This window comes from Rattus norvegicus, chromosome 8 (genome assembly GCF_021556685.1).
Source record: "Rattus norvegicus strain SHRSP/BbbUtx chromosome 8, alternate assembly SHRSP_T2T, whole genome shotgun sequence".
NCBI lineage: Eukaryota > Metazoa > Chordata > Mammalia > Rodentia > Muridae > Rattus > Rattus norvegicus.
Window position 1 is genome coordinate 71,400,001 of NC_141541.1, and position 26,848 is coordinate 71,426,848.

The window sequence follows — 26,848 nt, forward strand, 5'->3', positions numbered from 1 at the left end:
GTAGCAGAGCCAGAACCTGAAATTGATTCAAAATGCGTGTGGTACTCAATTACTTCTGAACATGGTTACACAGTGCCGTGACTTATGCCTTCCATTTCACATGGGTCTGATGCGATGATGCAACATCATCATAATTGATTCATTTTCTCAATTAAATAAAGCTACTGTGCTGTTCTTTATAGGAGTGCCACGCAGACCATGGAGTTAGATGTATTATCTCCTTCCCTTGTCTCAGATATATTGCCTTAAAGGCGATGTTCTGTTCCTCTGTTAATTCCACCAGAAAAATTTAATGCCGCAGTCATATTTTTCAAGTTCCGAGCTGCCATGAGCACGGCTGTATTTATTATTAGGCATATTCTTCACTGCTAAACTCTTGTTGTTTACTTTTGTCAAGATCATATTACTGTCTGGGCACAGTGCCTATAAAACAGAGCTGAACCACGTTAACCTCAAGCCACTGCCTCTGCTTTTGTGCACAGTTCATGTAAAACCAAAGCCCTTGTTTTTAATAGCACATTGAGGGAGGCACTGACTCCGTGTAAAATGCCAGCTTCATGGACACCTGTCTTTATTCTGCCTTTCCAATGGCCGAGCGTGAGAGCAGAGTTCAGAGGCGCACAGTCACATTCGTGATGATGTACAGGCGGCTCCTGACAACGCTTCTGACACTCTTTATAACCAGCTTGCCTACGCTCAAGCTCCTGCGTGCACAGCTTGCTTGTGCCGAGTACTTCCTGTGGCTAACTAGGACTGGGGGACAACAAGCAGAATGTAAGCGCTCCAGACTAACTCTTTGCTCACCACGCTCTGGAATTAGTGGAGTTCTGATACATTATTGAGATGAACCTCCTTCCTCTTTTGGGCATGTTTTTTTTTTTTTTTCCTTTTCTTCTTTCGTCAGTTGTCAGATCCAAGATGGAAAGTCCCGCTAATAGGAGAGGTAGGCCTCCTTCTGATATAAGACGGATTCTCCGTGTTTCAACAGGATGAATGACTTGTTAAGAGGCAGTCACAAGAACCAGCCAGGTCTTGGTGACTGAATGAACATTTATAGATTCTTTCTTTGCAAGAAACAAACAGGTGGCAATCAGAAAGCCCCCTAGCATGATCCATGAGTTTGTAGAGTGATTTTGGGAAAGCAATTGTTAATTCAAAGGCTCCTTTGTGGGGCCTGGACTACTTGTCAATGGCATTAGTGCTAAAAAACAATTTCAGTTCTCCTTTTGCTCCCCTCTTTGCACACAATGGCAAAGCAGACCCTGCTAGCAGGCCTTTCATATCATACTCAGAGGCGTAATCAGAAAACCAGAGTGGATTCACTATGGAGCTGAGGGAAGACACCAGCCAGGCCTTCATTTCCCCTCTGAAATGATGGCTTGCCCTGCAGCTCTTGTCGGAGAGATTTATGTGTGACCCAGGTCACATCTTCCAATATCAGTTGACAAATTTTCTCTTTACATATTTACTGCTTTTCAAGCTTGTGTTATTTTCTCTTAGATAGAAAAAAGCCTGAAATTACATGGTAAGGGTGGAATTTTTAAAGGATAGCAGCCTCACTTCATGTGACTTGAGCCGTATTCCAGTCGTCAGTGTTAAACTCTGTTCTTTTTAAATTTTAACCCAAATGTAAGAAAGGATCTGCAGCTGCTTTAAAGATTCTCTTTTCAAATCTGACACAGGAACCTGCGGTCCCAGCCAAAGCTACAGTGATTATGGTGAATTGGGATTTTATATTCTACATGAAGAATTAGAACCAAAGAACTGTTCACGTGGGAAGGATCTCGGAGATGCTCAAGCTCTGTGGACTACTTTGCCTGTATGGAAACTGAGGCTCTGAGATAAACAGTATTCAAGGCCCCAGACAGAGCCTGGCCTAACAGCTTGCTTAGGAGGCTGCCTGTCAGGGAAATGCAGAAACCGGAGAATTAGAACATTCCATGGAATACCAGCCAGATAGGCACTGTCTGGAAATCCTCCTTCCTGCAGTAGGGCTATGAACTTCTGCATAGTTCAGGGCCAAAGCAAGAGGGCCCCAAAGCTTCTCAGAAAATGGTGCTTCCCATTCAGGAGCTGTGCCTTCCACCTGTGCCAGGGAGAAGTGGTCCTAGCTTTAGAGCTATGCCGTGTGCTGAGGGCACACACTACCTCCAATCACTATAGATCATAAGGCTTTCTGTAAGATCACTTTCCCTCCATAACCTTTAACCTGTTGCTCTGTACCACTTCGAGTGTATAATGGAGCGTCTCAATGACTGTTTTACAAAAGGAACAGAGTGAAAATTTCTGGGCCTAACTCTCAGTGGAGATGTTGATAAAGTGTCATTTTTCCTGCTCCCGTTGTCACTGGCCTTTATCCTTGTTGCAGTTCTTACCCCCCAGGAGTCTATACTATACCTTGTAGAGGGTCTAAAACAAAAGTTAAGTCGTTAGTGAATGTATCAGGCAGATCAAGGCAGAATGTCACTAAACTTCCACAGTGTAAGCTCTATATTCATGGGCTGGATGTGGTGGTACATGCTTTTAATATGTGAGCCAGGGCTACACAGTGAAAAACCCCTCTGGTGTGTGTGTGTGTGTGTGTGTGTGTGTGTGTGTGTGTGTGTGTGCGCGCGCGCGCGTGCGAGAGCATGTATGTATGCAAAGAGTTCTTGAATAAATGATTAAAATGAAGGTTTAAAGCAAGCTATTCGAGTCAGGTTAAGATGCAATCTCTGTCACCTTCTCTCTGGCCCACAGCTCAGACTGCAGCCAAGACTGTGCTTGGGAGCCCAGTTTTGAGAAGAGAAGATGAGCCAGCAGCTGGGTGTGACAGAGGCTCCAAGAGGCTGAGAGGAGGGCATAGCTCAGATGGGGCCAGACAGAAAAATCACTAAGGCCATAAATTAGATCACTTGGCTCTTGCTGCTTCCCAAGGATCAAGGACAATGCATTTCTACAGAGAATACAGCAGCTGGAGCAGCAAGGTGCAGGGCCACACTGCTCATTGCCGTCTGCCAGCAGTGCACAGGACAAAGGACCCACTGCCAGGTTTTCTTTGCCCTTCGTGTATTTAAGACTGACATGGAGAGGAGCCACAGTAAAGTCTCCTGTAGGTAAACATTGCTTTGACACAGAATTGCAATTTGAAATAAACAGATGTGAATCACAGGATGAATCTGTTTCCTAATGGCACAAGTCTGGCCAAGGTGTCCAAGTAGCTTGCTTTGAGTAGATTTTAGACATTTTTCTTCTCTAACTTTAGCTCCCCTTTCTTTGTTCAGTGAGGGGATGATCTTGTGTGAACCTAGCTTAAGAGCATGAGACCTGTGTGTGTGTGCGTGTGTGTGCGCATATGTAGAGGTGGGGGAAGTGTGGTACAGGAGATACTATTTTTCTGAGCACACAGCTGATCCAGTGAGGATGTCAGAAAGGGGTTTTCTGGATTTATCCTTTATTTTGTCTCTCAGTCAGCTTAACCCCTGCCCCATGCTTTGGAATCCAAATAAAGCTGGGTTCCCATAGTCCAATTCTTTGCCTGTGTGGGACCTTGTTTTGAAATATTCCAAATAGAGGTATCTTCTAGGGCTGGAGTTGTGTCTTGGGCATCTAGAATGAAACATGGTTGTACTGACTTCATAAGTTTGAACTGGGTCCCAGGCCTTTCTAACCCCCAGGACGGCAGCAACTTTTAAGAGCTGCAGTTGGGCTCGTCACACTTGAGCCGCAGTACAATCTCTTCTGTAGTTTTAATCTTTTCCCAGGACGCAGGCTTAGTCTGCCCCCCACAGCCACTCTGTTTCCTGTCAGAGCGCCGCTTTCCCCACACAGAGAATCCTTACCCCTCGTGTATTGGGTCACTTTGTGGGGCTGGTGCTTGCCATGTTTCCTGCAGAAGCTTTTCGAATATTAGAAAGGCTCATTACATTTTCAGGAGTCTATCAGCAAAGCACAGAATGCTGTTAGAGTTCTTTTACAAGCCCAAATAAATCTTAAAGATAAGCCCTGACCCTTGATCTGTGACAGAGACTGATTTCAGATCCTCATACATTTGCCATGTATGGAGACAGGTGCCATGTCCTCACATCTTCTGGGCTGAGTTAGCACACTGACTCCTCTCGCTTCTTCCCTCTACAGCGACGGCCCTCTGGTCATAGGCTCCGCCCTCGGTCCTTTCACTTACGTCAAGATGACTCCAGGTGAGAAGACAGCAGAAGGGGAATGGAGACCAGGCCTTAATTATCAAGAATATGCACGTCTCATGGGTAAAGGAGTTGAATAGCCTTCAGGTGCTGCAGAGAGGGAAGTGGTTGCTTGTCTCAGCAGAAGCAGGTTATTCCGGGAGCTCCAGCAGCCACTGTTGGTCTAGGAGCCAGCCAAGAGCTAGGCACACCTTTAGTCTCAGAGGCTGCTTGACCTCTGAGTTCAAGACCAACCTGGTCTACATAGCAAGTTCCAGGCAAGCCAATGTTTGTCTCAAACAAAACAAAAGTGAGCCAATAGTCACAGTGTAGACATAGCTCTCCCCAAACCAGCGAGCCCTGGAAGCCTCTGTAGTGAAGGCGACCTTGAGTTGTTTTTTTTAAAAAGTCGCCTGAAGAGCAGCGGCGAGTGTACACCTTCTGCCGTTTGTGGTCAGCTTCTCTACTGTTCCCTTGGGTACTACAGCCCCTCTCACCCACCTGGCTGTGCTTCGGGCTCCTCAGTGGAAGCCTGAAAACCTACCCAGTATTTGTTTTTTGCCTGTACACATGCGGCCACAATACACTTTCATCTTCCCCTTAAAGGGCTCATTTTAGATACAGAATTGCTGGTGTCACTCCTCTTGTTGAGACTCTTACTCGAAGAGTTACCTGAGCGAGGAACTGTATCCCCTATGGAGCCTGGACAGGTCTGAGAGGAAATGCTATCTGTGCCTCTCCCCTGAGACAAACTACCGGAGCCTTTTGTTCGGTTGAGAAGAGGCCTGCAGCCCTACGGATTCTTTCAGATCCAGGATATGAGAGTGGATTTTTGGACATTTTCAAGCCTGAAATTACATGGTAAGGGTGGAATTTTTAAAGAACAGCAGCCTCACTTCATGTGACTTGAGCCGTATTCCAGTCGTCAGTGTTAAACTCTGTTCTTTTTAAATTTTAACCCAAATGTAAGAAAGGATCTGCAGCTGCTTTAAAGATTCTCTTTTCAAATCTGACACAGGAAGCTGCGGCCCCAGCCAAAGCTACAGTGATTATGGTGAATTGGGATTTTATATTCTACATGAAGAATTAGGACCAAAGAACTGTTCACGTGGGAAGGATCTCGGAGATGCTCAAGCTCTGTGGACTACTTTGCCTGCATGGAAACTGAGGCTCAGAGAGGAACAGTATTCCAGGCTGCTGAATACTGCTTAGCTCCCACCTGCTTCTGATCCTTGACTCCTTCCTTGCCTACACCTGTACTGACCTAACTACTGTCTGCATCCATCTGGCAAAGGGGTATTTACGGTCCCCGCCCCCGGCCCTCCATCCAATGGCCCCGTCTCTCAGAAGGATCCACCCTTTAGGCAGCGATGCTGTCAGGGCAGAGTGGAGGGATGAAATGAGGACGATGAGAGAAGACAAAGCAGTGAGTGGGAGCTTGGGATTGGGTCTTGAGTCTTGGCCATGTCCACATGCAGAATTGGTTTTCTACCAACATGTAAATAAGTAAACTTGAGGTAGATAATCACATCAATGACTTATTTATAATCATCAAGTAGTCCTCTCTTACCAGACACTATAAAGTAACTCTAGAACCCAAAAGGCTGGTTTGTGTGTCAACTTGACACAAGCTAGAGCCATCAGAGAAAAAGGAGTCTCAGTTAAGGAAATGACTCCATGAGATCCAGCTGTACAGCATTTTCCCAATTAGTGATCAGTGGAGGAGGGCCCAGCCTGTTGTGGGTAGTGCCATTCCTGGGTTCTATAAGAAGGCAGGCAGAGCAAGAGAGGGGAAGAAAGCCAGTAAGCAGCACCTCTCCATGGCCTCTGCATCAGTTCCTGCCTTTAGGTTCCTGCCCTGCTTAAGTTCCTGTCCTGACTTCCTTTGGTGATGAACACCAATGTGGAGGTGTAAGCTGAATAAACCCCTTCCTAACTCGCTTTCTGGTCATGGAGTTCATCACAGCAACAGAAACCCTGACTAAGACAGCAAGTGAGACATAATTGCTGGCCCTTAAAGGTGACTGACTTATTAAAGGTCCCTGAAATAAGGAGAGTTGTGAGACTCAAACACAGAGGAGCTGGCCCAGCAGGTTAAGAGCACTTGTTGCTCTTGCAGAGGACCCAGGGTTTGGTTCCCAGAACCCACAGGGCTGCTTACAACCCTAGTTCCAGGGACCTGACACCCTCCTCTTTTCTCCTCAGGCATCAGTCATGCACATGGTGCGTGGACATAACATGCTGGCAAAAACATCCATATGCGTAAAAATAGTTACTTTTCTTTTTAAAAGTCCACAGTTTCCTGTGGTTTTGCTGCTTTCCCAGGGGTTCTATAGAGTTCTAAGGTCTTTTTTCAAAGAGCTAATAGGAAATGCCAGAACCAGGGTTCAGAATAGCCTTGCCTGTGCTTGGGTGGAAGTCACATACCCAGAGTGACACAGGGAGGTGGGTATCATTCGCTACCTCTGGTGCTCTCTGCCCAGGAGTCTCTAGCTAATGAAGAAGCACAGAGCTGTCCAGAACACAGGATAAAGGAAGACATCTGGCCAGAAAGCTGTTTTTGCTTGTGGTGTTTTTTTCAAACTGGAACTAGCCCTCTAGAGAAGGTCTCCTCTGGCCCACAGGGCAGTGCTGCAACCTTATTTCTGTTCAGGATTGAAACAAGTTTTATCTTGTACTTTAGACTATGGCCCTCCCTGTGCCTGGAGATCCACACCGTTCCTCAGCAGGCTATTCTGCCTGATGGTTGCTATGTGCAGACACTGAGGTAAGCCTAAGACAGAGCACAGTTGATTCTAATTGGCTGCCCTGGTTTCCCACAATCCTTCCTGCTGTATGTCAGCTGTTGTTCCTGGCTGTATGTCAGCCATCCTCAGTCCTACACTGCTGCAGCTCTTTGCTCCTTTAGAGACTTGTTGCTTTTTCAATGAACTCTTCTTATCTGTTTTATAGGCACTAAAGAGAGTTAGGCTCTTAGGATCATTAACATTTTAGTTGAAGATTCTCCAACACCACAGGCATTAATCCAGAACTGTTGAACATTTAAAAGTAATCTGCATTCAAACAAAGCTTGGCCAGGTCTGCCACCCTTTAACCTGGATGCCAGTGAGCTCCTAACTCCAAATCTACCCCAAGTTCTCTCTGTGGAATGACGGTGAGCACAACTGAGAACAATAAAAGCTGTTGTCTCCTCCTCAGCTGAGACCAGGTGCCCGCCAGGGAGCCAGTCAGCAATTACCTGGCAGGCAGGGGGCATCTTGGGACAGTAATTTCCACCTCTGTAGACACACCAGTTGGAGGCAGTACTTGAGTACTGGTTATGTGGGATCAAACCTCTGGGTGCCTCATCATACTTCGTGTCCTCATGCTCCTCTAGATAGAAAAAGCCACTGAACTGGGAGTGGGAGACAGCAACCCTGCAGGTCACTTAATTACCATGGCTCCCATTCCCACTTGTAGAAAATAAAAACTAGATAAGGTCTTCTTGCCTCTGAAACTCTAAGATTCCTTGAGGTGGTGACTCCCTGAGGGCAAGAGTGGACACCTCTGGAGTCTAAGAGGAGACAAGATGGCAAGGTTGCCAACCGGGAGTCAGAACAGAACATCGAGGTCGCTGCATAACTTCTCTCTCCAATGTCTAGGCTGATCGTTTAAAAATTGAGAGAGTCATGGTCCCAGTTACTGGACTAAAAATGACTAGATTCTATATGTAAGTCTGTGAATTATAACTGTGAATGATAAATTGTAACTCCAAAGAGAAGGACTGGACAGGAGGGCTCTGGTGGGATCAGAAAAGTAATTCATTTCAGTCCAACCTGGCAAGAAACATAGTCATATATTTTCAGAGCTATGTAGGCAAATCCCTGAAGTACTTTCTGGAAGTATAAATAATACCACCGTTGCCTTGGTCTTGTTAACCACAGTACACATTTCAAAGTGCCTTCTTAGGCCTTGGCTCATGTAATCATGATAATTCCTTCCTAGTAGCCTAGAACTGTCCTGTAATGTGTCAGGTCAAATTCATACAAGCTGGGAAGAAGCTTTCAGGTACGTGACAAGTACCCTCAGGGCAGAGGTCTAGAAATGCAAATCCTTCCTACCTCAGACAGGCTCCCTGCCATCTCAAAGGGACTCAGGACATCCTGGAGCCCAGCTTCTGCATCTGGGCTATTGCAGGGTCAACTACATCTTGATACACTCCCTTCTTCCTCCTGCTCCTTCCTCCCTTTTCTTCCTCCCTGAGGCCTTGCACTATAATTTACTCAGGGAATTTGTTCAACTAGGGAAATGAAAGCAACCACAGTAACAGTCTAGTCAGACTGCTGGAAGGAGGCTATCCACACCCCATGTTTAGACCTGTGGCTCTTGGTGAATGGAGCTCCTTTTGACTTGAGTGCTTACGTAGCCCTTGCCGTCCTTACAGCCTCCTTACCATAGCTCAAGTATCTTTTACTCTATAAAGCATTCTTGGCTTCTTTTAAATAAATATTTATTTTTATTATTTAAAAAAATATGTGTATCCAGGCCCATTGGGGTGGCACATTAATCCTAGCACTTGCGAAGCAGTTAGGCACATTTCTATGAGTTCAAACCCAGCTTGGCCCATTTAGTCAGTTCCAGGCCAGTCAGGGCTACATAGAGAGACCTTATCCCAGCAAATAAAATTTATGTGTACGTGTGCATGTGCCTATAGAGGCTAGAAGTGTAGGATCCCAGTAGAGCTGGAATTACAGATGGTTGGGAGCCATCTGATGTGGATTCTGGTATCCAAACTTAGGCCCTCTGCAAGAGCAGTATACACTCTTAACTTAATCTAGGCAGTATTTGGGGTCAAATCTAGGACTCCCTTCAAGCTAGGCAAGTGCTCTACCACAGAGCCATAGCCCAGCCCTTTAGGTTGGTATTTAAAAGAAAAGAAAGTCCTTCTTCACCTGGCCGGCTAAGCAACCTACCTCAAGTACAGTGGTGACTATAGTGGGAAAACACCACCTTTCCAAGCTCTCTAGACTCTGGGGACAATTTCTCTTCCTTCTCTGATGTGTGTGTGTGCTTGGGGGTGCATGTTTGTGGAAGCCAGTGAACAGTCTCAGGTGTCATTCACACTTTGTTTCTGTCCTTTCCTCCTCCCCCTCTCTTAAATATATTTTTGAAAAGATTTATCTTTAGTCTATGTGTATGGGCTTTGTATGTATATATGCATGTTGCCTGTAGCTCGTGGAGGTCAGAAAAAGGCACTGGGTCCCTGAAACTGGAGTTACAGATGCTTGGAGCCACTGTGGAGGTGCTGGGAATTGGATTCAGTCTTCTGCAAGATCACCCAGAGCTTTAAACTGTTAAGTCACCTTACCAGCCCCATCCTCCTTGTCTTTTTGAGGCAGGGTTTCTTGCTGGCCTGACACCAGGCAGGTAGACTTGCCAGTGAGCCTCAGGGACCCATCTGTTTCTGCCTCCCCAGTACTGGGATTTTAGTGCACACCACAGAGTTTTTTGACCTGACCCCATTTCTGCTCTATTTTAAGGACAGACTAGGAACTCACTTCCTGCTGTTAGGGGAGGAGTAGAAGATCGAAGAATATCTCTGGGCACGTCTGAGATGGATATTTGGAGAACTTAGTTTTGGCAACTTAAAAAATCCTGGGAAGAAGCGAATGATTATCTTTCCATCATTTAAGGTTTACCTCTACATTTTTGTGGGGTATCCATCTGATTTCATGGCTTGTAATATTGGTATTATATTTAAGTGATTATATCTTAATTAGTAAGGATAATGAATAAAAATGTTGGTGGAAATCTTCTTAAGTAAAAAAAAACATGGCACAAATCTAGCTTTCATCAGTTAAAGGGGAACACTGATAATCTGGGGGACTACCCACTGCTATTTTTTTTTTTTTTTTGGAAGGAGACCTAACTGAAAACAACAGGTCCTTATAGTTCAAAAAGTATGTCTAATCAAGATGATTACAAAGACATTTGTTTAAAGAAGACAAAGGTTTTAGGTTTTTTTCAGTTCTATCCATGATCACAATTAGGAGGCTGATACATAATTAAAAAATGATATCTGCAGTCTAAATATAATATAGACAGTAAGACAATATTAAATGTTCAATGTTGGCATTAGTAACAATATACCAGGGGAAGGCTTTTAATACACATATGTATGAAATGTAAGAAAAAACTCTCTAGTATTTTATCTGGACATGGTAATATAGGCCATAATTCCAGCACTTGGGAGGCTGTGAAGCAGGAGGATTGACAGGAACTTGAGGCCAGCCTGTGCTACATAGTGTGTACTTGCTTGGTCTGCCAAGGTTACACAGAAAGACCCAGTCTCAAAAAACCCCAGAAGAAAACCCTGGTATTTCTACACCAGCATTCTAAGAGTGTTTTAAGAACACAGGCTCTCCACTCTGGTAAAAGCAATACCCTGCCAAGAGGTTTCCTGCTACACAACAAGTGGAATGGCGACAAGCCAGTCTGTCAGTTCACTGGGGAAGATAGGGAGAAGCCAACACACTCCAACAGCAGGCTTCTAAACCAAGTCAAAATATTTCCTCCTTGACACGCTGCTTCTATTTAAATGAGAACAGTGCAAATTTGGTCAATACTATGGATTACAAATAATAAAAGGAACTTAGGATCACACTAAGACAAGGATCAGAAAGCAGTAAACCAATTAAAACCACCCAGTTATGAGCTGACTTTCAAGCCCAGCATATAAATCTGTCTTCAGCACTGACCTTGGGGTGGGTCTCAAGAGCAACCATGGAGAAGGTAGACTGGGCTGCAACATGTTGAGGTCTCCAAAGCAAACAAACAGCTCTAGAGATCCAAAAGCGCGGGCAGAACGTGTGCCCTCAGTTAGTAGCAGGGGCTCGGATGAAACCACCACTGACAACCGTCCCTGTACCGTGACAGGCCGTGCACGGGGTGAACACACACTGCTCCTACACATGTGCTGTGTATCTTGGTTGTAACAATGGGCTATTTCTGTTTCTGTCCTGTCTGTGGGAAGGACAGTGGTGGCATCCTCAGAAACATCTTTCACTAGATGCTGTATGTGCAACTCACACTGAGGTTGAAGAATTCCCCTGGATTGGGATGAGAAATACATCATTACTTTGCTGGCTAGACAGCCCTGTCTCCTCTGGTTCAGAACAGTAGGCCTCTGTGTGCACACTGGAGGCCAAGGCTGGCAGAATACTTGAGACTGGTCAGTTGATAATGAGGCTTCTAATCAATGCCTAAGATTAGATGTTCTTTTTAAACTTGGACTTATTCTATTTAGTCAGACGACAGTAAAATTTTCCAATACAAGTGGTCTCTTAACACTGCACTAATTTGTCCAGTGCCATCCTTACATAATCCTAATAAACACGGCTTCCATTCGCCTCCTTCTCTCTTTTTGATCCCCTTTTCTACTTATCATCTTCTTTATTTGAAACAGATTTTTAACAGATAATCTTGATCGTTACAACAATATCTTGCTTGCATTTTATTCAAATAATTCTTAAAAACAGCTTAAAAAGCCGTTTGGAATAACATCAAGCTTGCCATCAATCACAGGAAGAAATTCCGCTGGCGGTTGTATAAACATCAGATCAAGTCTGATGTCTTCAAGGATTTCAGAGTGAACCATAAAAAACTCCATTAACTTCTGACAAAGAATGCAAATTAATCACAACATGGGGTGAAATGAAATTAAAGGCTCTTTTCTAATCAATGACAAGGCACGATGAAATATATGTTACTATCTCTGCACCAGGGCTGCCGACGACGACGCTCGACGCTTGCCAAGCCCCGAATGCAAGGTGTGGGCACAGACCCACCCACCCTGGGCTCGGGCCGTCCGCCCCTCCCCCAGAGCGACTGCTTACAAGTCTCAGAGATTCACAGCGCACACTAATCATCCGAATCTCAGGTGCATCCAATTTGTTATTCACACTCGCCCATGCCAGTGGAGAGCCTGGCGCCGACAGATGCACCAGGAACCCTAAATGACAGTTTTGGCCTCCGGAAGTAGGATCACTACAGCAAAATCTAGTACAGCCTGCAGGTGAAATGTCTGGAGCTCCATATGGAGCAGGGGAAATTAACAACAAGATGGAAATCACTGCAGCAGCGGGGAGTCGGAATTTTTGAAAAAAAAAATGAAATTTAAAGATGAAGAAAGAGAAGTAATAAATTAATGGGGTGTGAAAACATTCAAAGCTTTACAATACCAGGGGCACTATTTGCTCAGACCCCCCCCCCCTTTTAACTCGGGGTCATTTTGATGTAATTTATTAACCAAGATCAGGAATTGTAGGCAAAACAAGAACACTATTTTATATATTGAAAGTACTTTAAGCACATTTGTATCGGAGTTCTTCACTTCCTGAGGCATCCTGTCTACTGAGTCCCCTGGTGCCCCAGTGGGGCAGCCTCTGAAGTCTCCCTAAGGAATTCACTACTGTCCGAGTGCAGAGTCTCGTTGTAAAGTTTGAATGGAGGATGACAATGTTTAGTTGGCAATCATTTTCATTTCTCCCAAATTGTGGTGTCATTAAACAAACCATTGCCCACTGCCATGGGTTTTTAAGCCAACTGACTTAGGATCTACATGACCGACTGATTACACACTCAGGCCTTGTCTGAATCCTCAGATCTTTCCAAATTCCCATTAAAGCTGAATTGTTCAATGGAGTTAGCTTTGTAAGATGTGGCAAAAAGAAACTGACGTCTTCATCTCTTTACAGATATGCTCCACAAGCATCCAGAGTTTCAGGGCAGTGGGGCTGTGAGGGCTCTGAGGCCATCTGTACTGCTGTCACCACCACACACAGGACAGGAAAAGCAAAAGGGCTGGAGATAGACCAGCCTTGTCATCTCCATCAGCAAGGCCACAGGGCTCATTCTTTCCTGTATCCTCTGGTAGGGAAGCTGAATGTGAGGAGGGCTTGGTGACTGCCTGCGAGTTGGGGCAAGGGTATGAATAGCCACCAAACTGAGGTGACACAGCCAGTCACTGGGCTTAAATGCTTCCGAGTCCTAGACCCGGGTGCTCCTACTCCTCTTTGAGATGAGGTATGTGGCCTGAAAGGAGTGAGGCTAGAAACAACAGTTCTTTGTGATGGGATGTGAGGCCTGGGAGTAGTCACACAGAGTGCTCAGGAGATCTGAGCAGGAAAGGTATTGAGACTTCAAGTCACCATACCATATTTTTTTGTTTGTTTGAGACGGTTTCATGTATCCCAGGCTGGCCTCAAACTCACTTTATAGCCAATGATATCCCTGAATGTCTTAGCCTCCCGTCTCCACCTACTAGATGCTGGGGCAAGTCAGGCCAGAACACTACCAACTGGATTCTATCCCCATCACTGGTTTTCTTATAATAATGAACATTGTTATAATGGAGGCCCCAACCTTTCTTCTTAGAATCCACAGCATCCAAAGAAGGCTGTGCTACCCTAAGGCCTAAAGGAAACTCTGCGTGTGTTTCCAAACAGCAAACACCTGATCACACAAAACAATGACATTCACACAGAAGGGTGATCTCTAAGAAGCCCAGCCTCTTCACAAGGGTTGTCCCTGGCGACTGACTCTATTATGTCCACACCCCCTCCTCCTCTGCACCCTCACCCGGTATACACCCTGTCACCAGCTGAAGGAGGGATTGCTAAAGATGCTGTCAGCAGCACTGACGCTAGGCTGGGAAAGGAAGTCTACAAGCTGCTCCTTCCAGCTTCATGCTCTACTCTAGTGGGGTTGAAGGTTGCTAAGATGTAAATGCTGTTTCCAGCACAGGCCTTGCATTGAGGACCACACACACAGTCAGTATCCCTGCTTACTGGCTCTGCATAGTAAGGACCTTAAGGATCTGGCTACAGTTTCAACCTTTGAAATTTAAACAATATCTTACTTATTTTTATGGGGAGGCTGGTGTGTAGAGGTCAGAGGTCACTTGTGGGAGTCAGTCTCCTCCATTATGATGTCCTTTGGGTCCCAGGGACATACTGAGGCCATCATGCTTGCATGGCAAGTCATCCTGGGGCTCTCAATCTTTATCAATGGCCCGTAAGTGTTCTACTAAGGCTAGTTTAAGAGTTAGGTCATGAAGGGCCTTGTGTTCATTTCCACAGTTTTACAGGATTATATGCATTAGTCAAACACTGAATTGTTTAAAATTAGTGACAGACTTAAGAGGCTTAACAAGACAAATATTCAAATGACTATAAATCTTGACAATGTGATTTTAATCGGATAGACTACCTATAGAGCTGAGTGGCATGGCTGTATATGCCAGAATCTCACTATGTGCTAGTGTGTGTGCCGAGCAGACACAGTCTAGACTTTCCTTTCAAAGGACTATCTATGCTTAAGCAAAGACACTTCTCTTTGCTTCAAAGAAGAGTGGGGCTGACACTCCTGAACCTAAGTACTTGGAGGATTTCTCTTCCACATATTTGGTGACTTTTAACTGCTCAGGGAAAGGGCTTGGAAAGAGACATTTCAGTGAGTGAAGGCTCTTTAAGTGTCCACATGGGTGCTGGGAGGATATGCTAAGAACCGCTTCTGAAGATGGTTAGGGAGACGGCGCCCCTCCTATTATTCAATAACCATGTTTGTGATGCATCTGCATAATCTAACCATGCATAAATTAGTATGTGTAATACAACACTTATTTGCATAATAATAGCAAGTTAATAGATGCTTAAAGAGCAGAGACCAACACCACCTTTAAATCAGACGTGCCTGCAGGCACTTTGGCCTGTTCAGACCATGATGCCAGAACAACAGTGCACATCAACCAGAAGAGAGCCGTCAGCCGTCCATTTTTCACCCCTCTGGGCATTCTGCCTACTGCCCCTACAGCAGGGAGTCATTCTCCAGCCACAAGACAGCTTTAAATTTTAACCGCTAGCACACTTCCCTCTCTAGCAAAAACCATGAAGAATTTTATAAAAAATAAAGGATTTGGAATACTTGATAATGAACTATTTGTGAATAGGAAGTAACAAAATAAGAAAGGATTCAAAATCACAGGATAGGAAACCAGGAGCCCGTGCCCCTGGTGAGCAGTGACCCACATTAGTCACCTTCACCCTTGGCTTCAGCTTTTAACCGGAATAATTTTAATTGAATCCAAAATGCTCATAAAGGGTATGAAGAAAAGGGTGGGCGCCTCTGCCAACCTCCACATGAGCGCATGGAGCTGGGCATAGAGGCCCCTCCCTCAAATGTCATACAAAGAGGAACACAACGGTCCCAGTCAGTCTTTAACATGAGAAAAAAGTCTAGAGCTAAAATAAATAAATAAATAAAAAGCCAGTGGAGACTTCTAATGACTCCTTTAAGAAACTACTTTTCATTTTAACAGGACAGATTTATTTATATGTGGCTCAAATGTTCACAATCGCTTCCTGTACCTTCATACATAGGAATGAATGTCACAGTGGCAAATGGCAGTAATGAACAATCTTACCTGAGGATATGGAAACCTCCCAAGAGCAAGCTGGGAAAGAAAATAATATTTGTCTAGTTATAGATTTGCATGCAGGGCAGATCTCCTTAAGACAGACAAGGACTACATTTCAGAATTGCATCTCGCATGTAAAAAGCATCCACACCTCTATCGTATGAAGTAAATTATTGCTGTAATTACATTATAAACTGTATTTAGAATGGACATTTTAGTAGATAATATTTTATCTCTGATAAAAACATTTTCATTTAGTAAACTAAATATTGTCCCACATACTTTCTCTTCGGTGTATTCTCAAATCTGGGGAATTCTTCACATGTATGTGTGTGATGGTTTCCCTGGGACTGAGCTGTACAAATCTGTGGGCCTTTTCTCTTGAATATGGGAACATCTAGTTGTTTCTGGAGCACAGCTCTATGGTTTTGAGTGGGCTGTATTATGAAATCGAAACCTGGGTTCCCATTTTCACCCACTTACCTTTTTATGCTTCCCTGTCAGTTAGGAGCCCAACCACCGGTATAAAACTGGCCACGGATGATTGTGAGGATGGGATTGGCCAGGGAAGGCTGCCAGGATGGATGGGAGAGTGAACCCTCTATGCCTATTTTGATTTGTATATTACCCTTGTTTCTGGGCCAGTGACTTGTTTCCTGGCATGTTACAACTAAGCAACTGGAACAAGAAAAGGGTTGATACAATGTAGTAAGATCGGACTCCTCCCATCCCCATTATCTCTCTTTCAACAGTGTCTCTGCATAGTCTGCTGTCCAGGCTGGCCTCAAACTCACACACCCGCCTGCCTCTGCCTCCTGAGTGCTGGGAATAAGCGCCTGAACCAACCAGCTTGGTTTATATCAACCTATTTAAAGGAAGCAATCATGAAAATGTTCAGCTTCCTGGTCTGGCCCACCCTCCACCTGAGCCCCTCCACATGTATCTGCGCAGGAGAAGCATACACAGCACCCGGGAAGCCAGAGTGCATCCGAGCACATGGGCCTGCAGGGCAGATACAAACCCTCAAGGAATTCTCACAGTTAGTCAAGAGAAATCTAGGGACTGTCCCCAAAACTTGCTTCTCAGTCCAGTGTTCTCAGCACACTGGCACTGTCTTCCGAGAGCCTGACAGCTGCAGACTTGTTTCAAAGACACTAACACTTCTCAAACACTTCAAAATGGTGTTTAAAATCATTTCATGCAACAAAAGAACACTTCTTTCACTTTATGAGAACTAATCACAGCTTGCATTTAAGATGATATCTCTTAGCTTGATGATCATGTGACTTCTGGGTAGCCTGATGCCTGAGTGCCCCATGTATATTCAACCCTGAATACCTACAAAGATTACTAAAGGATAGACTGAGGTGTTGAGGTTTCAAAGCTCCAAGGGCAGTTTGAACAGCAATGTAATAACAATTAACCATATGAGTTTGTACAGTGGCCCTCTGAGAGGGTGAACACTCACTTGGATGTGTGTGTGTGCCGAGTGCACCTCTATGTGTTCTAACACATAGATATTCTATATCTAGTTAAGTGCCACGCTGTATTCATATCTCATGTACATTAATAAGTATATGGATTTTCAAGATATAAACTGAAGCTATCGTTGTTTCACTTGATGGATTTCCTCAATCTTTCCACTTCAAATAAGAGAACATGTCGAACGAGGCAGAGGAGGGAGGATGGAGGTTTACCTGCGCCCACAGTGTCTCAGATGATTTCCTGCTTCGGCAGGGTCCCTGCACTGGCAGGGGCTCGTCTGCCGGCTGCCGTCTAAATGCTGCTATGCTGCCCCCACCCTGCTCTCGTATAACACAAGCCGTGGCTTGTCTTAGATTTGAAAACTACAGGGTGTTACTATACTTCTGTGAGTGTGCAGACTGACTCACGAGTCTGTGGTCTGTTCTGGTAGGGGTACCAATCTGTAATAACCTGAGAGGCAGTGAGGAGTGACCAAAAGCTGTACCCATTATCACATTGATCTGTATGAATTTCATCTGGGGTAAAGATACAGTATAAGATGGATTTCTCATCTAAAATGGCTAAGAGCCTAATGACTGTTAGAACACACCGAAAACACAGTGGCTTAATCTCTTACAGGGAAATGCCACTATTCACGGACAGACATGTTGAACACATCAATAGGACTGAGGAAGACTTCTGCCTACATGACTGACTGGCAGAGGCAACCTGCCTACCATACACATTATCAAGATCTACGTGACCCAGTAGATGCCGACACTCCTGGTTCTTGTAGCAAAAGAATTAAGGAACAAGACAGGTCTGGTGGTGTATATCTGTAATCGCAGCACTTTAGAAAGTTATGGCGATAGGATACTGACTTCAACAGTAGCCTCGGCTCTTTCCAAAACACAACAAACACAGAGAAATAAAATACATGGAACGCGTAATGAACAAGAGCAGAATCACGTGAGAGTTGACTCCCTCTCCTCTGAGCACAGGCCCTGACTGGCCAGCCATCAGTGACCTGCAGTATGGGTGCACACACCTGGCCAGCCATCAGTGATCTGCAGTATGGGTGCACACACCTGGCCCCTCTGTCCTAACTGGGACAGGGATGCCAGGATGGCTCATGTCACTCATTTAAGACACTTCTGTGCAGGAGGACAGAGAGAAGACTTGGTGTGGGCAGTCTGGTGGTGGCCCCTTTGCCCCATCTGCTAGGATCAGGCAGCAGTGGCTTATCTGGGCAAAGCAGCATGCCTGGGTTTAACTTTGCTTCATGTTTTCCTGACCTCTACCATTGGGACCTCAGTCCTGCTGGCATTTTGCAGGTGTGACCTCTTTGGATTTACATGGCAGAGAAGGCTCCTTTGCCATTGACAGGTAGGTACCACTGCCGTGGTAGCAGGATTGTCACTTCCTCTCATCACCAATGGGTTGCTGTGGCCAGCTTTACACTAGTGAGCTCAGGCAGGTGTGCCCGCTGCACTACGACAGTTGTTTGAAGGCCCCTCTAGGGGACTCTGCCTTCACGTGTGTCCTTTTCTTTCAGTCTAATGTAGCTCCAGTTGACTGGGGAGTAGCTACTGACTCCCCAATACTTGTCTTATGACAAAGTGGGTGGAATCACGAGGGTAGGCCCTGAACCCCTTTGTCAAGCTTTCAGTTGGAAGTAGAAATGGCATCCTGAGCACACATGGCTGCATGAACTTCTTCACAGAAGTCAAAATAAACACTGAGCCCTTATAGGAGGGAGCACATATGTGTGGGCCTTTCAGACGGCTGGGCCTGCACTGCTTGCTGGCTGCTCTTACCCTACTGGCCTATTAATCAACATGCATTTCCCCAGTTTTTATTGTCAAGGTATTATAAATTAGGAAACTTACAAAAGAGAGTGTGTAATCTTCTCTGAAATGGCCTGCAGATATGTCACTGTACTAAATGTGTTTCAGATTTAATGAAGCTTTAATGTCCTTTTTAATTTTGCCTGTTTCTGTATCACCAGGGGTCGGGCAAGGCAATCAGCACTCAAGAGGGTGGTTTGGTTTAAAACTAGGAAAAAACTCATTTGCTTATGAGTTGCACTGTATTTTCTTAATTAAATTTACTGAGTAAAATGGTTTAAGTTCAGCCAACCAATGACCTTTGTGTGTAGATTTAGATTTATAAATAGGTTAACAGTTAAAGTAAGGGGGAGGAAAAGAAGGATCACAACAAAGCAAACAGATTAGGGCTTGGCCAACAGGGATCCCACTCGCTGTCATCTTCACAAGGGAAGCATTTAAATATAGGCAGCTTAAGTCCAGTGTTTAAAAAGGTGCACTAAAAAGATGAAGACATGCCGGCAATCCATCAACAGACTCTCTTACCCTTCACTCCCAGGAGGAGACGGGGGACTTTGTGCAGGACCTGGAACAGGTCTACTGTTCATGGCTGGGGCGGGGGCGGGCAGAGGGCAGGGAAAGCATTCTATTTAATGTTAAATAAACAAGTGAATTTTTAATTCCAAACACTAAACAGTCAACAAACTGGTCAACAGAGGTTGTGGGACACTTTTTGTGTAAATGAAAGAAAAAGGAGGCTGTGGACCTGGCCACACTGGGAATACATTGAAATAACAGGGACCACTAACATTTCACTGTGAGACTAGAAATGTTCCTCAGAGGCATTTATTGATCTTTGATTTGACCAACCATAACCTACAAATTGTTCTTGAGGTAGCAGCACTGGAGTATGTTGGATTATATACTGTAAATAATAAATATATTTGGGCATCTGTATGTATAACACACATACACACACACTCATACACACACACACAAGTGGGGGGGAAGGAGAGAGAGAGAGAGAACTAGAACAATTGTCAAATACATAATAGAAACCCTTTGTATTTTAACAGAAAGTTAGGGTAAAAATATTTACAAAGTAGCAACAAGACAGGGAAATTACCCTCACAGAACTGTAAAGAGAGAAGAGGCAAGGCAGCAGCGGAGGGCAGACTCTGACCAAGTTACCTACTCAGGTCATAGTGATGCAATGGGACGAGTTTTAAGTTTACACTTGCACTAAAAGGCACTCAGTTTAAAAAAAAAAACACCTTAATTTAGACCTATCCTATGTTTCTCGGCATAACTGCAAATTGAAAATAAGCATTTTCAATATAGCTGAAGGGAGACTTTATAGTCCAAAATGTTCTAAAATTTGTTCTTAATTACCTTGTGTGCACTTTACACTTTAAACTTCCATCTAAGGAGTTTGCACTTAAACTGTGTGCTGCAGTTAAGCTTCCTTTTCATAGAAACTCGACAGTAACTTGGTACATTCAGACACAGTGACTTCAAAACACAAAATAGACTTAACTACTGAATGACATAAAATTCCCTAGGTGAGTTTTCATCCCAAGATCAATTTGCTCAGGCCTAAAGATCGAGCTTAAATCACCTCAAACTACGCTGGAGAAGATCCACAATAAATATTAAACACTGTAAAATCTACCTACGGTTTGACATTTCTTCCCATGGATCAATTTCACTGTCCGCTTATGGAATGGTTTCAAGACAATCCAAAGGATATAACAGCAATTTGCCAGTGTTAAAGAGCTTCAGAGGTTAAACTAACAACAAAGAACGCAGAAACACACAGCGTCTTGAAGTAGGGTTTCAATTAAATGTGGAGGATTTAGCAATGCAGGACCAAAAAAAAAAAAAAAAAAAAAAAAGAGTTACAAATTAATTTAATCTTCTGCCTATAGTTTGCAGCTGCACTCCAAAGTGTCTAGGGCTTAAGAACAAAGCCTTGCAAGGCCTTGGAGTGAGAGAAGCTTCAATTTTTAATGTATAACGCCATTAGCTGCTAACTTGTGGAATCTGCGACCCCTGTGGAGGGGCATAAGTGCGAGTAACAGAGACTGATGAAATGACATATCTGTTCGTGTCTAGAACCACGAGGAAGAGGGTTATTACTAACACCATCAGGCCCACCGAAATCTGCCCTAATAACCTTTGGGACCCTCCACGTCCTCAGTTCTCGCTATATCAAATATATTGAAATCAAAACCTAATTCACTTTAATTAAAGACAATTAGTTTGTTTTACTATTATTGTTTAACTCATATGATGTGATAATGCATTGGAAATTAAAGATGGGATAATAAATGTAATGAAGGTGTCACACTCCATACCTCCTCTAAGCCTGGAGAGATTTGCTTCTCACTAATGTCTATTTCAGGAAGGCTCAGGAGCAGACCATTAGAAGCCGCACGGAGGCGTCTCATCTGCAGAGAATATGGTAGAGCCAAGACTGTCTCTTTCCTTAGTCAATTTAGACTTATCTTGACATAATGCTTTCCTACAAACTCCAAGGATTTCTTTAACACAAACAGAATTATTGCCCAATGGAGGCACCAGAAGCTTAATTAATTTGCCCAAGGTCATACTGTAAGTTGGTGGCAAAGCTTGTTAAATTATTAGAACGCTGGGCTCTACAGATGTTTTGGCAATGGCAGGGAACCCTGTCTGTGAAGGCCCCTGGGGACTTCCGGTGCACTGGGTGAACCTCAGCAAATAACTCATTATGCCTGCACGAGGAGCGCCAAGTGCCCCTGAGAGCTGGGAAATAACGTTTTTCTTCTCTTTGTGTAGAAAGAGCCTAACTGGGAGGTTCCTGCCAGGCTTGCTCCTTAACATGTGCCAACATTTCTTAAGGAAATCCTCATGTTCGCCAGACTCCGCAGATCGTGAGTAGATTTATTGTAACTTAAGGAGCCCAAGCACAGTAGCACAAAAGGATAAATCAAGCACTTCTCCATCACTCAGAAGGTCTTGCATTCTACCCCAGATTACCAGTAATCATGGAGGAAAGACAGCATTACAAATAAATGATTCTAATACAGCATTGCTGTTTTTCTAATTAGAAATGGGCTTATTACAGTGGACGCTTAAATGGGGAGAGGGCAACAGTAATTCACGAACACAATATCCTAATGCTGGTCCTTTAATTGCTTTATTTGTTTCACTGTTAGAAATGATTGCTTGCTGTGGCCCAACCATGAATGCTCAAAAGCATGATACATTGAGGTCTCAACCTGGGCAAACTGTACCTAAACTTACACTTTATTGCAGCTTAGTTCACAATCTTCACCTAATATAGGGTTATCTCCCAGTGCAGCAAGAGGATAAATCATCCTGGAATATTACTCCGGCAAAGTTTAGCTGTGAGTGCAGCATATGGGCTTTCGAGCCACTGAAGCAAAAGCCCATAAAATACACTAATTACTGGAAGTTATGGTCACTGAGTGATTGATAGTGCTCTGTGAGGCAACTTCCTCATTTTCAACTCTTCTGACGGGCTCATCCGCCACATAGCAATTACTAATTCATGACCCACCCTCAGGCACCAGTACCTTTCTCCTAATTCTTCCGCTAGCAAACTACTGCCAGGGCTGGACAGTGTCTTTTCTTCATCCTGAAGGGCCAGTGAGGATGGTAAGAAGTAGATTCCATGCTGAAGACAATTGTTTTGAATATTTAAAGGTTTCTTAGTGTTCTTAACCCTGCTGACCTGGAATCCATGTCACCTTTTCCTCCCATAATGCTAATTTACTTGCATCCTTTTTTGTATATAAATGTGTGTGCGAGTGTGCATGTGCATGTGTGTGTGTGTATGCACACATGTGAGCATGTACATTTATCTGTCTATCTGAATACATTAAGCCAAGACCTGGCTGAACAACTTTTGGACTGAATACTGTGTTTAAAGGTAATAAATTAATTTCAACTAGGCCACAGTAAATATGAGGCTGCTAATTGTTAAACTTAATAAAAAAAAAAAAGAAGAAAAAAAAGCCTATGTAAAAGCCCACTTTTGTGGCCTTGTAGACATTCTAATTGTTCTATGTTGATTTTCATCAGTGGCTCCGCTCACGAAATGCTAATTAAAATATCTGGCATATAACGAAATCTCTAAAAGTCACTTACAAACAACTGCAAAAAGGTCTCCTTTGATGGCAGTCCGTGCATTAGAGGAGACTTGGTGTGAGATTTTGAATTAGAAAGATGTAGAGTTAGAATGGATAAAAGCAACCACTTTATGTTTGTAATAGACAAAGCATTGTTCTTCAAATGACTGCAAAGCCCTAACTGCAGTAGCAAGGGTGGTTCCTATGTGGAACCTTAGCTGGTGTGACAGATGACAAATGGAATCTGCCTGCCTTTCAGGACACAGCTCCCACATATTCCCTTGTTCTTCCTTCTCTTTGGGGAGTCTGTTCCGGAAGACTCTGGCCACAACTGTGCAAGCAAATCCATACTCCTTGTTTTATCACAGCCTACCTAGTAAGGGCCAGAATCCAACATCTCCCTGTATCTCTAATACCTGGTGGATTTTATTTAGCCCTGTGTACAACACTAAGCCAAGAGCTTTTTATGTTCTTCACGACACCAGAAAACAACGGGCACTAGACAGGTCTAGGCTGGCATGGCTTGGTTGCTTAGCTAACATGCCAAATGGCCAAACGACATGCTCTTCAGCATCAGGGGCTGCTGTCTTAGTAGACAGAGTCTCTAATCTAACACATCTCTACCTAGAAGGACCAGTGGCTACCACTCACACACATGTAAGCATTATAATTAATTCAGATGGATTATTTCTAATTAAAGACTTAAAAATGGAAATCTATCTCACGTGCTTAATGCTAACCACTGGTAGCCTTGAAAGAATTAAAAAATGACATCCCTTTAAGGTGGGTGTCTCTTTAATGCTGACCTGTCCTCTGACAACAGGTGGCTTCAACCATGCCACATTTCTTAGAGGACAACTTCCATGGGCTCCCAACTCTAAACTGTTTTCTGTAGTCATGCAGCTGAGGATACTTGAGAAAACAACAGGGCTGCCATTTAGTCTGCTGAGCTCTATTTCTATCCTAGTTCAAGGTCAGGGAGTCAAAATGGGATGATATTCTACCACTCTTGGCTTGGTATGTGCTGCTGCTCTAGCTGGACAGTGTCTGCTGTATCCACCCCGCTCATCAATACGCAGAGTGACAACATTTCTTCCAGAGGTCTGTAGCACACTGTTTCCAAGATGGACTTCACCCCATCCCTAACCATGACACTTCTACAGACTGACCTTGGTGCTTCCTCATCAGGAGCCTATGTCTTTTCAGCAACACATGACAGAATCCATTCTGTCCCATTTCTGAGGTTGGAACTTAACAATCCTACAACTTTTACCAGCTTACAACACTAGGTACAAGGAGGTTAGCCATGAGGAAGCAGAGGAGGCAAGTGCCTGTGAGGCAAGAATACCTGAACAGCTATGCCCCGCCTCCCTGCTCTCCAATCAGACGCCACACAGGCTGGTGAAGCAGTGTGGATTCCCCATTCTTAAGTACTCGAGAACAAGTTCCAGAGGCCCTTCATGCTGAAAGGGATGACTGAACCCTGCTAGGACTCCTGACTCACAGGACCCCAAGGAAATGAATGTTTGTTATTTTAAGAACTCATCTACAGTGGCTTATTAATCAGCAAAGGATAAAAGCAAGCTTCTCCCAGGCTTTGAGGGCAGCCTTCCCTTTCATCAGCACAGCTTCCGGCCAGGTGCTCCTAGAGCAGGGTCTGTGCCAACACAACACCGGACAGATGACCACACTGAACTCTTACCCACACACTTCCTATTACCTCAGATGTATCAACGAGCAGATTAATTTGTGAATAAAATGAATTAGCCTTTGGTTTCTGGGAAAGAACAGGAACCTTGCAAAGTGTTGTGAGACAGACCCACCGTGGGGCACTGTCCAGTAGAGCTGAGAATCAGCTTTGCTTAGGAGCACAGCCAGCTCAACCGGGCCTTTATGTAATGTCCCGCTCACTGTCCCTCCTTAACAAAAGCAGTGTACCTCATCTGAGAGACAGGAACTGGCTGCTCTACGCAGCCTGGAACAGCCATTGAACCATCTGGAAAGGTCCTTCAATTTCTCTGGATCTCAGCTTCCTCACAGCATGGGAGCTTTGATACTTACAAAGTAGAGCTGCCTTTGAGAGCACCCATCACTAATTTCTCATCATTTCCCATCACTCCAGGCAGAAGCTTATGTAGGGTGACAAGTACGAAATGCTTACTAAGAGCTGTGTGCTACCCTTCTGGTTAGAATGTCATTGAGCAGAGGAGTATCAACAGTTCTAATGGGGAAAGAGCACCAGAGTTCATATTGGAAAGTCTCAATTCTGGCTGCATGGCTATACGTGGCACTGGTGGGCACATCCCACCTCTAGAGTGGCTTTCTTAGGGCTAAGGGGCATGAGCCACCAAGTTCTGCAATCTTCCTTCTTTAGTTAAAAAACAACAACATTCTAGTTTCTAAGGAAAGGATAAGGATGTAAAAGGACTTCCTAAGTAGGTGTGGTGGACACGTCACTGTCACATTCAAGTTCAGAGCTGAAGTATGTAAGGCAGTCTGCAGGATTGAGGGCAGCATTTCAAAGCTGTTCCCAGGTCACTGGATAGAGGAGGGAGAGGATTCTAGCAGTAGATCTTGCCACTGGGTGTCTCTAAGTTGAGCCACAGCAGTTGCCTGAGTTGTCAGTCTTGTGGGACACATCCTTTCCTCATGCCCTTTCAGATCTCTACTCAGGAGGTAACACCATGCCACTAGCTCCTCACATCATCAGGACTTCTGTCTGAGAAGTTACAACTGCCAAGCACCCTTCTTCAAACCGTCGGCTCCATGGAGGCAGGATTTTGCAATTTTGCTCACAACAGGCACCAGTGATGGTCACAGAGCCTGCCATGTGCTAGCTAAGAGACAAAATGCACAAAAATAACTGTATTTGATCTACACTCACACTGGTCTCTTTTATGAAGAATTTCTTCTGGGACAAGCGGCCATTCTACTCCCTTAAATGTCCTTAGGGACGTTTTCATCGCCAAGTGGAAAGATAATTGGGCTTTATCTATTAGAAAACTAGATTTATCTGGGCCTGCTGGGTCGCACCTTTACTCTCAGCTCTCCAGAGGCAGAGACAGGTGGATCTCTCTAAGTCTGGAGGCTAGCCTGGTCTACAGAGTGAATCCCAGGACAGCTGGGACTAAACAGAGAAAAACAAACAAACAAACAAAATAAAAAACAAAAAAACCCCATAAACAACAAACAAACATACAAACAAAAATGCAGAAAAGTATATTAAACAATGCTATGAAACTTTTTTAGATTTATTTTGGTTTTGCTTTTAGCTTTGGAAGATTTGCCTCAATGGATGTAAATCAACAGCTTGCTTCTTCTCCACCAATAATCCCTCAAACATCCGCACTGAGGTGTCAGATGCCAGTACTATCTTATTTCTTTATTTTTTATGTCAAGCTTGTTGATTCTGGTGTCTGTGTCTACAGGCTAGGTGACATGGGTGTGTATTGTTGGGGAAAAATACTTCGATTAGTCTAAAATACATCAAAACAATAAAATGTTTACTTGGAATTGCAAGCACCTGCCCTGTCCTGCTTTGTTAGTCCCAGGGCTGCTGAATACACAGCACAAAGCCAGCCCAACAGTGCTGTTTTCAGGGAAAGCACTAGCTCTGCCTGCCAGTTCCACATTCATGAAGTTGCCGATGACCTTGGAACACGAACATTTAGGCTGAGACAGCTGGACCCCTCAGGACCTTGCAAAGGACTAGACTCCATCACCTGCTAAAGTCACTTCAACAGTTTTTCCCCCACTCCAGCAAGTTATAAAAACCATTAGATCAAAAAGTCACAGGGTAGGAAAGTTTCT

General features: G+C 44.3%; 1 protein-coding gene across 12 annotated transcripts in view; it reads right to left on the bottom strand.

The window, feature by feature from the left end:
• The window catches only part of Map2k5 (mitogen activated protein kinase kinase 5), a 226,783-nt gene that overhangs the window by 60,145 nt on the left and 139,790 nt on the right, over nt 1-26,848 (bottom strand). For 9 of the 12 annotated variants that reach the window (XM_087560730.1, XM_087560728.1, XM_087560727.1 and 6 more), the window contains one exon: nt 15,622-15,651. The exons of the other annotated variants lie outside the window; for them this stretch is intronic. In XM_087560730.1, the coding sequence (XP_087416856.1) occupies nt 15,622-15,651 (30 nt within the window). The remainder of the gene's footprint in view (nt 1-15,621; nt 15,652-26,848) is intronic. 12 annotated transcript variants of the gene reach the window in all.